At 54.1% G+C, this 12,135-nt stretch overlaps 1 protein-coding gene across 1 annotated transcript in view; it reads left to right on the forward strand.

The window, feature by feature from the left end:
• Positions 1 to 5,584, forward strand: part of MVK (mevalonate kinase) — a gene marked incomplete at its 5' end in the record, with an annotated part of 10,719 nt that extends 5,135 nt beyond the window's left edge. The window contains 4 exons of the mRNA XM_005424111.2: positions 561 to 651; positions 1,046 to 1,162; positions 3,657 to 3,810; positions 4,120 to 5,584. Coding sequence (XP_005424168.1) covers positions 561 to 651; positions 1,046 to 1,162; positions 3,657 to 3,810; positions 4,120 to 4,271 — 514 coding nt within the window. The remainder of the gene's footprint in view (positions 1 to 560; positions 652 to 1,045; positions 1,163 to 3,656; positions 3,811 to 4,119) is intronic.
• Between the last annotated feature and the right edge of the window lie 6,551 nt (positions 5,585 to 12,135).

Below are 12,135 nucleotides of genomic sequence, written 5' to 3' on the forward strand. Positions count from 1 at the left end.
GGATCTGCTCCTGGCAGCAAATGACATTGTGGGGAGGGGGAGCTTTGAGCTTACCTGGTGATGGGAAAACCCATTGGCAGAGAGAACTCTGGGTCCTGAGTGTTCCCTCTGCCTCCTGCCAGAGATGTATAATCTGACTCCATTAAAATCTTTCACAGTGCATGAAATTGCACTATTAGCAGTTAATGGCCACTGCTGGCTACTCTTGTAGAGAGTATTTCAAAGGAAAAAATTTGCTTGAAAAACATGGATTTTACTAAATACATTACAGTCCTATTTATAGCTCTAGTACAGTTGTTCCTTGTATCCAGGAGGAACAAGCCTGAACCCAGCCAGCACTGAAACACCTGCTGAAGTTTTGTAAAATGAATGGGACTCCTGATCTTGGGTTCCTGCTCAAAGAGGCCTTTTGAGGCAGAATAAGCTGTAGCCTTGGGGAGTGTGAAGGAAAGAGGCCAGGAGATATTCCCTGCCCATGGCAGGGGGTTGGAATGAGATGAGCTTTAAGGTCCCTTCCAATCCAAAGCACTCTGGGATTCTCTGTCTCCTGTTGCTTCCAGGGTGCCCACACTGAGGATCTTGCTGACCAACACCAAAGTCCCTCGGAGCACCAAGGTCCTGGTGGCTGGTGTAAAGGAGAAGATCCTGAAGGTGCAGGTGGTTGTGGGATGGAGATGTGGGGGATAACCTTTGGGAGATAACCCTGAACTGCAGGTCCCACAGGATCTTTTGGGACATCTCTCCTATAGCCACTGTATTCCTGTCTCCCAGCTGCTTGGGAATGGGATTTCAGCTCATCTCCTCCCTTCCTCCAGTTTAACAGGAGTTAAAATCACCAATTTGTAACCATGAAAAGAGCAGTTCCTTCCTCTGGCCTGTTTCCTTCTCTTCCTCCCTTTTCTGCAGCCAGAAGCAGGTTACCATCACCCTGCTCTTTGAATGAGTGAGGAATTGCCCAGCTCAAAGAGACTGGGACCAGTTTCCTCCCAGTGGTTTTGGAAGAGCAGCCAGCAGGCACCTGACATCCCTCCTTCCCCCTTTCCAGTTCCCTGCCATAATGAACCCAGTGCTGGACTCCATCGATGCCATTTCTCAGGAGTGCCAAAGTGTTCTGGAAGCAATGCCTGCAAATCCATCACCAGAGCATTACCCTGTGCTGGAGGTAAGGGGCTTGCTCGCCAATATTTTTAGCCACTGTTACTGTTGAACATCAAAATGTCATTTAAAGAACATTAGGTCTGGAAAAAAAAAAGTGATAGCAGGAAATGTTCAGTTCTAAGTGAAACCGTGGTCTGGGTGTGCTGCTTTTAATGCCCTTCCTGGAGCCAGGAGACAGAAGCTGCTGCTGGTGCCTCTTCCCAGCTGTGTGCAGGGAGGGAGGGGCAGGCCTGGGGCTCTGGGGACCTGTGGCTCTGGAGGGTTTGTTTCTCTTGCATTGAGTGCCACGGCTCTGGCAGTCACTGCCTGTGAATCAACAGCTCTGTCACTGCCAGGGCTGGGGTGAGGAGAGCCCAGAGCCGCTGGTTTGTGATGGACTGACTGGTTCCCAGCCAGCTGCTGGTGCTCCAGGCTCATCCTGGCTCCAGAGAGCCACAGACAGAGCTGTGCCCAGAGCTGACCTGACATTGATGCACGAGGTGCACACAAAGATCTGTTTGTCTTGGCTTTGCTCAAAGAGCAGAGGCTGGGGAGGGGGAGGAACAGGCTTCCGAGTGGAAGAAGTGCTGAGAGTGCTGTAATGCTGCTCCACAGCATCGTGGGGGAGGGATTTGTGTCTGTGTCCCAGCTGAGGAAAACCTGGCCTGGCCCTGGGAGCCAGCCTGGGCACTCAGGAACCATTTGGTACCAGTCCTTGTTGGCATCTGGATGCTTCCCCTTGGCTCTCAGGAGGATCTCTGCTTGTCCTTGCTCTTGCTCTGCGTTGTTCCCATGGGAGTCATAGCAGAGTCCTGCTCCCTTGGCACCAGGGTGGGATTCTGGACCCCTCACGGTGGGCTGAGCTGCCATCAGCTGAGGGAGGTCTGTTCACAGAACAGCTTCACACAACTCATCTTAATTCCACGTCCTCAGGCTGTCAGAAGTGTCAGGGGACAGGGAAGAGAGGGGATAATTTGAGTTGTGCTTTGAGCTCCTCACATGGAAAATGCCAAAGCATCCTTGTGTCCCACACCCGGGAAGCAGCACTGCAGTGAGCAGGTTCCTGTCTTGAATCTTGTTGTTTTGTCTTGTGCTTGAAGAGCCCAGAGAGGCCCAGCTGATTAGATGCAGCACACAGATATATAAATACATCTTTTGGGCTGTTTCTGAAACATGCAGCTCTGGCCAGCGCTGTATTTGAACCATGGAACTAGTCTAGTGTGTCATAAGCTGTCATCGGATTCCTGGCAGATTTTGGATCAGGAGATGACAGGTGTCTTGGATCATCACAGCCACTGCTGTGCCCTCACTCAGGCATATAAAGAGGCCTCTGGATGGACGTGTGTCCTGCCCAGCCTGGAGTGGGTGGTGGCTGAGCTCTGCCTGCCACCCACTCCTTGCTCTTCCCACAGTTCCTTAAACACTGAACAGAAATGCCCTGGAGGGGGGAGAGGGATTCTTTGTGCAGTGTCCCCTCCTGTGTGGGGTTGGCAGGATTCCTGGGTGGAGCTGAGGGAGGGGGCTGTGGCTGACACCTGCCCTGTGCTCCCTGTGCACAGAGCCCCTCCTGGCTCACCTGGAGCTGCAGGCAGGGAACAGCTCAGTGCTGCTTGCTGGGAGAGGGAGCACAGGGCTGGGAGGGCCCTGTGGTGCTCAGGGAGCTGGTGTCTGCTCCTGGCCCTGCTCCAGACTTGCTCCAAGCACAGGCCAAGCCCTTCCCTCTGCTCCTGAATTCCTCACCTGTCCTGCTGGGAGGGGAGAAGCTGTAACTTCCACTTCTGCATGGTGCTGTCCATCCCTCGGGCCATTTGAACCTTGCTGCTGGGGCAGCTTTCTCCAGGAGCAGCAGGTGTGGCTGGCTGGGAAGCGTGGCAGGGATGCTCCCTCAGCTCTGCCAGGAGGATGGGCTCGCTCAGAGAGGGGCCTGTGCTGCTCCCAGAGGGAAGGACCCTCTCAACCCCACTTGAGCTGGGTGCCAGATCCCCAGCGTGGTGCTGCTCCTTGGCTCCCAGCCCAGGCCCTGCCCTTGAGGAGGGAGAAGTGCAGCACAGAGCAAACAAAGGACATCCCTCTGTGTCACCTCTCAGCAATGCCTCAGCTGTGTCAGAAGTCCCTGGATTTGGCTTTGCTGGATGGATTGCAGAGCAGGGCAGGGTGACAGCCAGGAATGAGAGCTGCTGGCTCAGTGCCCTTCCCACGGCCGGCGAGGGGCCTTGCACAGCCTCCTGCTCAGCACTCAGTGACAGGGCAGAGGAGAAGCAGTCAGGAGGCATTTCAGAGCTCTGGAAATGGAAGGTGCAGGAGCTGTTGTACCCCTGTCACTGTGCAAGTTGTGATGGGGGACAGGGACACACGAGCAGCTCAGAGCTCAGACTCTGGCCTGACCTTGCTCCTTGGTGCTGGTGGCCAAATTTCTGCAGAAATGAGGTGGTTGTGAAGGGATGGCTGGGAAGGCAGGGCTGCCTCTGCTCTAAAGTGTCTCTATGTGTGCTCATCTCCTCTCTTTGTGCTGCTTTTAGGAATTCTTTGACATAAACCAACACCACTTAAATGTGCTCGGAGTGGGCCACCCCTCCCTGGACAGGCTGTGCCAGGTGACAGCATCCCACAGCCTGCACAGCAAGCTGACAGGGGCTGGTGGGGGTGGCTGTGGCATCACCCTGCTGCCACCAGGTCAGTACAACCCCTTGGGCATCTTCCTCTTCCTCACAGCTCTGGGTGGGGGGCAGGTCAGGGAGCAGAGGAATCACTGCCAGCCCTGGTCTGGCTCTGGAGGGATGGGTGGGATGTGTCCCAGCACTGCCTGGCACTGTGGGTTGCAGTGTGTGATCCAAGGCCGATTCAGAGTGTTCATTTATGTGTGTCAGCCCCTGAGGGCCCTGGCCCTGTGCCAGGGGCTGTGTTTGGGGGAGCCATGGCCCTTTCCCTCTCCCTGCAGTGCCCGAGCTGACTCGCTGGCTGCTCTTGCCTTGCTCTTGGCAGACACCTCCCCTCTGGCCGTGGAAGCAGCCAAGCAAGACTTGTGTGCCTGTGGATTTGAATGCTGGGAGACCAAGATTGGGGCCCCCGGGGTGACCCTGCACTCCTGCTCCTCCCTGAGTGCCCAAGTGCTGCACGCGCTCGCCCAGAGCTGAGCTGCTGCCTCTGGCAGCCCTGAGCTCTTGGCACCACCTTCTCGGAGCTCTGTGTGCCCAGATGCCTGGAAACTTCTTTCCCCTCTGCTGTGTGCCTGAGGGCCTCCAGATATGGGTATGGAGCCAGTTTGGGGCCTGGTGTCACTGGGATTTGGGGCTGCAATGGGGACCTGGGAGCACCCACCCAGTGGTGTTTGACCAAAGCTCTCAAAAATCCTGGTTTGAATTTCCTTCCTCAACTGCTGTGCTGATCCCAAGGGGCAGGAGAAGAGGGACTTGGCTGGATTCCAGGGTGGGTAATGACACTTCACTGCTTCAGATGCATGTGGTGTCTCTTCCTTCATCCCTGCTGTCCTGTGGGAGCTGGCAGGGTGGATGTGCATGGTGCTTTGACGTTTTTGGGTGAAGAACATCTTTGGCAGCTCAGGGCTTGATGCTCAGGTCTCTGTTTCTTCTGGACTACATTCCCAGTGAAGAGGAAACCTTTAATACAGCTCTTCCCTGCTATTAATTAAGTGTTGGGTAATTAAAATGCAAGATAAAGCACAATTCTAGTGAAATTACTGATTTCCACTCTTTTCCATAATCTCCGCCTGGGCTGATAAGCAGAGTCCTGTAGACAGGCTCTGGTTTTTATTCACATGTACAAGGTCTGGCTCAAACAGCACCTGCAAGGAGGGCAACTCCAGGCCAAGGGCAGGCTTAAAATTCCTCCTTGTAAAAGCTGTTCTCTCACACTTCTCTCTTGAACCAGCCTGTCCCTGACCCTGCCTGGTGTTGGGTTTACTTTGGTGTAATTAAGTAGGGGAAAGAAACCCAAACCACGTCCTCAAAAGCTCACCATAAGTTGCAGTTGACAAACTCTAAAACCTAAATGCATTTACACTTATTACACAAATGTAAATGCATTTTTTACTCCTGAAATTTTAATGAGCTGTGCCACAGGATGAAAGGGAAGTGGCTGAGGCCATAATCTCTGGGAGTCATGAGCTGACTCTGAGGGACTGTGGTCTCTGCTGTACCTGCCAAGGGGGTTTTATCATCACTCTGTTTGTCTGGGGTGGGTTTTTTAAGTGGGTTTTTAAGTGTAGCTGTGTTCAAGAATCACTTCACTCAAAGCTGAGTAATGAATTGGCAGAGGTGGGGAATTTGCCTTCCCCTTCTAGCCCAGGGATAAAAAAAATCAAGTATGAGAAGCTGAGATGTTCTAGCTCTAAACTCCCAGCATCATGGTGACCAGCTTTAGTTCCCTGATCCCATGTAAAACTGTCTCTGGTTTTAATAAATCCATGGGTTTTTTTATGTGCAAAGTGTTCTTTGATAATTATGCTGGATACAAAAGGAAAAAAGCACCTTACACTGCTTCAGGAAAGCAGGTCTCAGATGCTGCCTTTCTACATGTCTAATTACAATTCCAATTTGCATCTGAGAGCTGCTTTACACTAATCACAAGTCAGAAAGGCTGATAAATAATTTACCATTTTCTAATACAGTGTAATCAATGTGAGGATCTGGGAGCGTGTTGACTTTAACCACTTACATGTGTCGACTTTGTGATGTTGGCACAAAGAGATGCCAGATCCAGCACGGGGAACTTCCCTTCAAAACAGCATGTCTGGGGCTGAGCCTTGTTGGCTCTGAGGGCTGGGGACTAGAACTGAAGGGAAATCCACAGAATCCCAGGATCATTCAGCTTGGGAAAGCTTTCCAAGTCCAGCTTGTGACCGATCCCCACTTTCCCACCCAGCCCAAAGCACTGGGTGTCACATCCAGGTGTTTCTTGGATGCCTCCAGGGATGGGGAATCCAAACCTCCCCAGAAGGGACCACCCTTTTCATGAGGAAATTCCTCCTGATGTCCTCCTGAGTGCTCATCCTGCTCTGCTCTGTGGCAGAGTGGAAGTGGTGACATTCCGGGGCAGGGAGGGTGGTGGCAGTGACGTGGCAGGAGGGTGACCCGTACTGGGGTCTGTGGGAAGGGTCCAGGGTGACACAGGCACTGCTGGGATCTGCCTTCCCTGTGCCACAGGGAGCAGATCTGCCGAAGTCAGCAGCTGGAGCCAGTCCCAGTCTGGAGTGAGCACAGATTTCACATCCATCTGTGAGCACGGGATGCCCATTCCGTCCTTTCCAAACTCCTCCTTCACCAGCTCCATCAAACGCTCTGCAGGGGCATTGCTGCCCCCAGAGGGACAACTCGAGGGGTGGCTGGGATGTTCCCGACCCCACCTTCCACACGGGAATCTCCCCTGCACTCACCCCGAGTTCCAACCTCCTGCTGCAGCTCCTGAGCCCAGGGACACACAAAACCATCCCTGCCCCTCCTCACCCCGGGGCAGGAGCAGCTGCTGCCATGGGACTGATGCCCCACGGGGACACAGAGAGGGGCAGAAGGAGGCACAGCTCTGTCTCTTGTGTGTTTTGCTGCTTTGGAAGCAAAACTGAAGCCTGTGGAGCATGTTCTCCCCACGGATCAGCCCCTCCTCTCGCAGGCACCCCGCGGGACGGATGTGCAGCAGGGCAGCGATTGCTGCTGAAGGATTAGCCTGGTAATTTGGCTAATTTTTCTTGAGCTTCATTTTTCACATTACGAGCTCTGCAGCAAGACTAACGAGCCTGGCTTTGCCTCTAATAGCCAGCACAGGGACGGGGAGGGGAGGCTGTGCTCCAGCCTAAAGGAGGGATTGAGGAATTGCAGAGGTGAGTGAGAGCTGGGGGTCACCGCTGTTTGGTGACAACAAAAAGGAAAACACTTTGAATAAAAATACCTTTTAAAATCGTCCTTGTCCTTCACAGCCAGTGCCCGGGGCAGCATCTCTGCCGGGGTGTCTCCCCCCATCCCTGGGGAATGTCCCGGTGCCCCGAGGGGCTCCTGCCCCCCTCGGCACGTCCTCCCCTGAGCCGGACCCCTCTCCCCGCCCGGCCTGGCAGGCACAGATGGTATTATTGTTTGTTTGCACTCGGTGTCAGCAGTGCCTTCTTTCTGCTCCGCTGAGTAGATGCTGAGGAGGCAGTGACATTATTGGAGATCACGGAGAGAGCAGGAACAGGGTCAGGGAGAGAGAGAGGAAATGTCAGCGCGCAGTCAGGCGGGGCTGGGGGGCTGCTCACACCCCCGGGGCTCCCGCTGCTCCAGGGGTCCCTCCTGGGGACAGGAGGTGGCACTGGGACCCCCTGTATGGCCTGCAGGGCCAGTGCCATGTCCTCGGACACACTTGGAGGGTTTGGGAGGTCCCCTGGGGCGAGTTGGGACCCCCCCAGAGCCATTTTAAGAGCTATTTGTGCATCTGGCACCTCCCTTCTCCCCTCTGCTTCCTATCCCAAGGGATTTTAGGGCTCCCTCATTCCCAGAGCTGGTGGGGAGCCCGTCCCCCCCGTTCCCCCCCATCCCTCTCCCCTCCCAGCACGCTGAAGGTTTTGAAAGTTAAGTATTACCGTCTGCTTTGTTGTTGCCTAACTACGACAGACAAATTGAGAACTAGTTGTCAAAATGTCAGTGCACAACAAATCAACATTCAAAATGAGTCTCAGCGCTATGTGGTGTATAATTAAAAAAAAATCCTTTTTAGAAATTTCAGCAAGCGTTGGCTCTGCTTTATATTTGTCTGTGTGATTAATAAAGGCAGCTAATTTTCAGACTTTAAAAACAGCTAGAAAATAGCTCCTAATTACATATTAGGTTCCAAGCGGCCCCCGCTGAGCGAGGCTGGTATTGGTGGGCCAGAGAATTTGGCAGGGGCTTAATTACATTCTGAGCATCATCTAATTTTAGTTAAATGTAATGTAATCAGCAGCAGATGTCTGAAATAAAATATGAATTATGAATATGATGAAATTTCATTCTTGAATAAAAAAGTAATTTGCTATTTAGTTCATTAAAGTCGCAGAGGTTTATTAGGGAGCAGGTACACGGTGTGGCTGGGTTCTATTAAAATGATATTTCAGAGGGAGAAGGAAATTGCATTAAAGGTGCTAAAATATTCTGCCAGGATGCTGTGCCGGGTGGGAATGAACGTTTACAAAAATAATGGAGCCCTGGGCCGGTGCCAGCCCCAGCTCCGGAGCTTCCCTTTACGTGAGGTGACGTCCCACGTCCTGGGGGGACCCAGGATGGGCTCTGTGCCCCCTCTGGGTGTCCAGCTGGGCTCTCCTTGCTGGTGGGCTCAGTTATTTCACAGAATCCCAGCATCATTCAGCTTGGGAAAGACCTCCAAGAGCAACGAGTCCAAGCTGTGCCCGATCCCCACTTTGTCACCAGCCCAGAGCACTGAGTGCCACATCCAGGCCTTCTTTGGACACTTCCCCAGGGATGGGGACTCCAAACCTCTCTGGGAAGCCCCTGCTAAGGCCTGACCACCTTTTCCATAAGGAAATATCTCCTGGTGTCCTCCTGACCCTCCCCTGGCACGGCTTAAGGCCGTGGGGACAAGGCATCCCAGCACACATTGAGCTGGGATCCGTGTGCCTGGGAAACGAAGCCTTAATTCTCCCTTCAGCTCCTGGACTGTGGTGGATCCTCCTGGGACACCATCTCCCGGACATTCTCCCTGCAACATCCTCTGCAGTTTCAGCTCTGAAGTCGAAATTGCTTTTCTCTATCCCTCAGTGGCCCGGGCTGACAGATAAGCATCTCCTGTCGAGGGGGAAGGATGGTGTGTTCATTATTTCCTTGTATTACAGATCCTGTCATTTTAATCCCTCCTGGATGCCGGGCACCAGCTTTGAGCCCTGCCCATTTCCAGGGTGCTCTCCAAGAAAACCCTGTGGCCGATTCTTCCTGCATGGCAGGAAATCCCAGGGCACATCCAGGCAGCTCTGGTGATGCTCTGGCATGGTCTCGGTGCTGGTGCCGTGGCACAGCCAGGCTGCTGCTCACCGGCATGGGTTCACCGTCCTCCCTCTTCTATTCATCAAGGGCATGACAGCTAAAATTCATTTGAAGATGAAGAAAGTGCCGGCTAATCCTTTCTGGGAGACAGTGATAGACTGGCGGCTCGGGAAGAATTGCACAGCAGTAATGAAATTAGGCTAAAACTGCTGGCGGATAGCAGATAATTGCCCTTGTCTGTCACGAGGAATAACATCTCCCAAATCCAACACAATGATTGTTAAAGTTGCAGGAATTTATTTTATTTATTTTATGGGCTCGGGATTGGCTTTCTGAAGGTCTTTCCCAGGAAAATAAAGGAGAGGGAGCTGCGCTCTCGCCTCCCGCCTTCCCCGAGTGCTTCCGCCGCTGCGGCAGCTCAGCAGCTCGTTAGCCCTGACGAAGCAGCATCACCACGATGACAAGGACACCCCGATGGGGCCACTCCGGGGAGCAGGAGCTGAACCAGCCGGCACAAGCTGCTTGGAGGAGCTGCTGGAAGAGCCAGTCCATCCCCAGCTCCCTTTGACCTGCTGGTGTTTTCCAGGAGGAATCCGTCCACGAACACTGTGTGCCTGCCTGGTGCTGGGGCAGCTCCTGGTGCCACGGTGGCCACACAAGTCCTGGGGCAGGTCCTGGTGCCACAGTGGCCACACAAGTCCCAGTGCAGTGTCCAGGCTGACCAGCAGCCGTTTGTTTTGTAATTGATGGGGCGGTGGCGGCCTGGCGGGCGACGGCGATGTTTTATCCACCGGGGCTGGCACGGGTAATTTACTGTGCTCGGCAATAACATATTTCACTTCCCGTCTCCCAGATGAAGATTACTTGTGTTTGAAAGTGCCTGAACACACACCCAATTCTGCTTAAACGCTCGCAGCCAGCCGAGCGCGGCTCGGCCCCGTGCCGGGGTGGCACAGGGACGAGGATGGGGACAAGGATGGGGACAAGGATGGGGACGGGCTGGAGCACGGCCCCTGCTCCCTCTGGAGCCACTCAGAGCGCTGGGGAAAACCCCCTGCAGGGCCCGGCTCAGCGGCTGGAAATATTCCATCCACCTTCCCTGACATTTCATCTGGCCGGGCGAGGAGCTCTGTGGCATTTCCGAGAGGGGCTGGGGAAAGGTCAGGGGGTGGAAAAGGTTGGCAGGGTCGGTGCTCCTGCTTCATCCTGAGGCTGCTTCTGACCCCCCTGGACAACTGCAGCACAGGCACTGCATGGGCTGGATATCCATTCCAGTGCTGGGATATCCCTTCCAGTGCTGGGAATGGCACACGCAGTTCTGGGATGCCCGAGCCACCTGAGAGATGAGTCAGCACGGGCAAGGAGGGTTCTTGTGTGCACCCCCAAGAACTCCCTGTGAGAAGCAGGTGTGAGGGAGGGCAGGAGCTGGGGCTGCAGGGGTGAGGGGCTCAGAGCAATGGGGACGTGGAAGGGCTGTGCTGCCAGGGCTGGATCCCATCCAGCTCCTTCTCTTGCCAATAACGCCAGGTGGGCTCTGGGCAGAGCCGAGCTGGGGGTGTGGAAACCCAAGGCTGACCCTGCTGACCCTAGTGTGGGGTGCTGGCCCCAGTGCTGCTGCTCCTCCTGCCAGTGCTGGCACTGTTCTGGCACGTCCCCAGCGTTCCCGGCACGGCGCTGCCGGTAATGGATGCTGATGTGTCACCCAGCCCATTTGTCTTCATTTGGTGCCAGCCGGCGGCTGCGGGGACGCGCCAGGGCTGGGCACAACGCCCTGGAGCTGCAGCCTGGCCCAGCAGCAGGATGGGGGATGGCACGGCCAGCACAACCAAAAGTGGATGTTGATGTCCATTCCCATTCCCAGTGAGAATCCCCGGTCGCTTTGCAGGCAGGGACTGCCAGCCTGAGGACACCTTCCTTGTTTGTGGCACGACCTCTGTGCCACCGTGCCTGCTGAGCCAGTGTCCCAGGAGAGGTGGGCATGGATTTGGGGGCACAGCATGGCAGGGACCAGATGAGCTGGCCCAGAGGCCCCTCCATGGCCATCATCATCCTCCCTCAGTGAGGGACGGCACCGTCACCACCGTGTCCCACCAGATTCCGGGATGGAACCTCTCCGCTGGAGCTGGGTAATTTCTGATTAAGGATTACTGTACCATCGGCTTCGGTTTGATTGCAGATGTTTTTAATTATATCGTATAAGATCGTATTATGTAATTGCATTTATCTGATTGAAGCCTTAATTGTAGGATTTCATAATGGTTTGACTGGGTAAATACACCGTCGCGTCTGTTGTCCCCCACCGAAAATTAGGTGCTTCATGTCTTTATTGCATTATCCTGGAGAGGAGCTTAAATTGGGAAGGAAGGAAGGAATTAGGAGAGAGAGAAGAAAGGAAAGGCGAGTTTGTCATAGGATCACAGAATCCTGGAATGGTTTGGGTTGGAAGGGATCTTAAGGATCATCTCGTCCAACCCCATGCCATGGACGCTTTCCACTAAAGCAGGTTCCTCTCCATGGGGAGAGGAGATTCCTTCTCTTGCCAATCCCAGAGATCATGGTCCCCTTCCCACCTGGGCTCTGGAAGCACCAGCAGCCACCAGAGCTCATCCCAAGCATCCCCTCCAGCCAGGCATCTCAGAGGCAGCTTCTTTTCCAGAAGCAGGTGAGGCATGGCAAAAATTCCTATTTCCATTAATACACAGCAAAATAATTGGAAATCTCCCCACCTTAATTCCCCAAAAAAAAGCATTAACGAGCTGCTGGCAAGGGGGAATCTGAGCTGCACCTCCCACCCTCTGGATGGAGGGGTCTCTGCACCTCCCCCTGGCAATTAAAGGGAGGTTTGGGGTTTTGTGGGAGCCTTTTTCCCGGCTGTAATCCGCAACATGTGGTTCACACGGAGCCTCCTGGCTAATGGGTTTAGGATTACGGGAATATGCGCAAATCCAGCGGCTCGCTGTCACTCTGCTGGGCGCACTAAGGTGATTTCATTAGGATTTAGGTTTAGAGAAAAGTCTCTCTCTCTCTCTGTCTGTGT

This window comes from Geospiza fortis, unplaced genomic scaffold (genome assembly GCF_000277835.1).
Source record: "Geospiza fortis unplaced genomic scaffold, GeoFor_1.0 scaffold145, whole genome shotgun sequence".
Taxonomy (NCBI): domain Eukaryota; kingdom Metazoa; phylum Chordata; class Aves; order Passeriformes; family Thraupidae; genus Geospiza; species Geospiza fortis.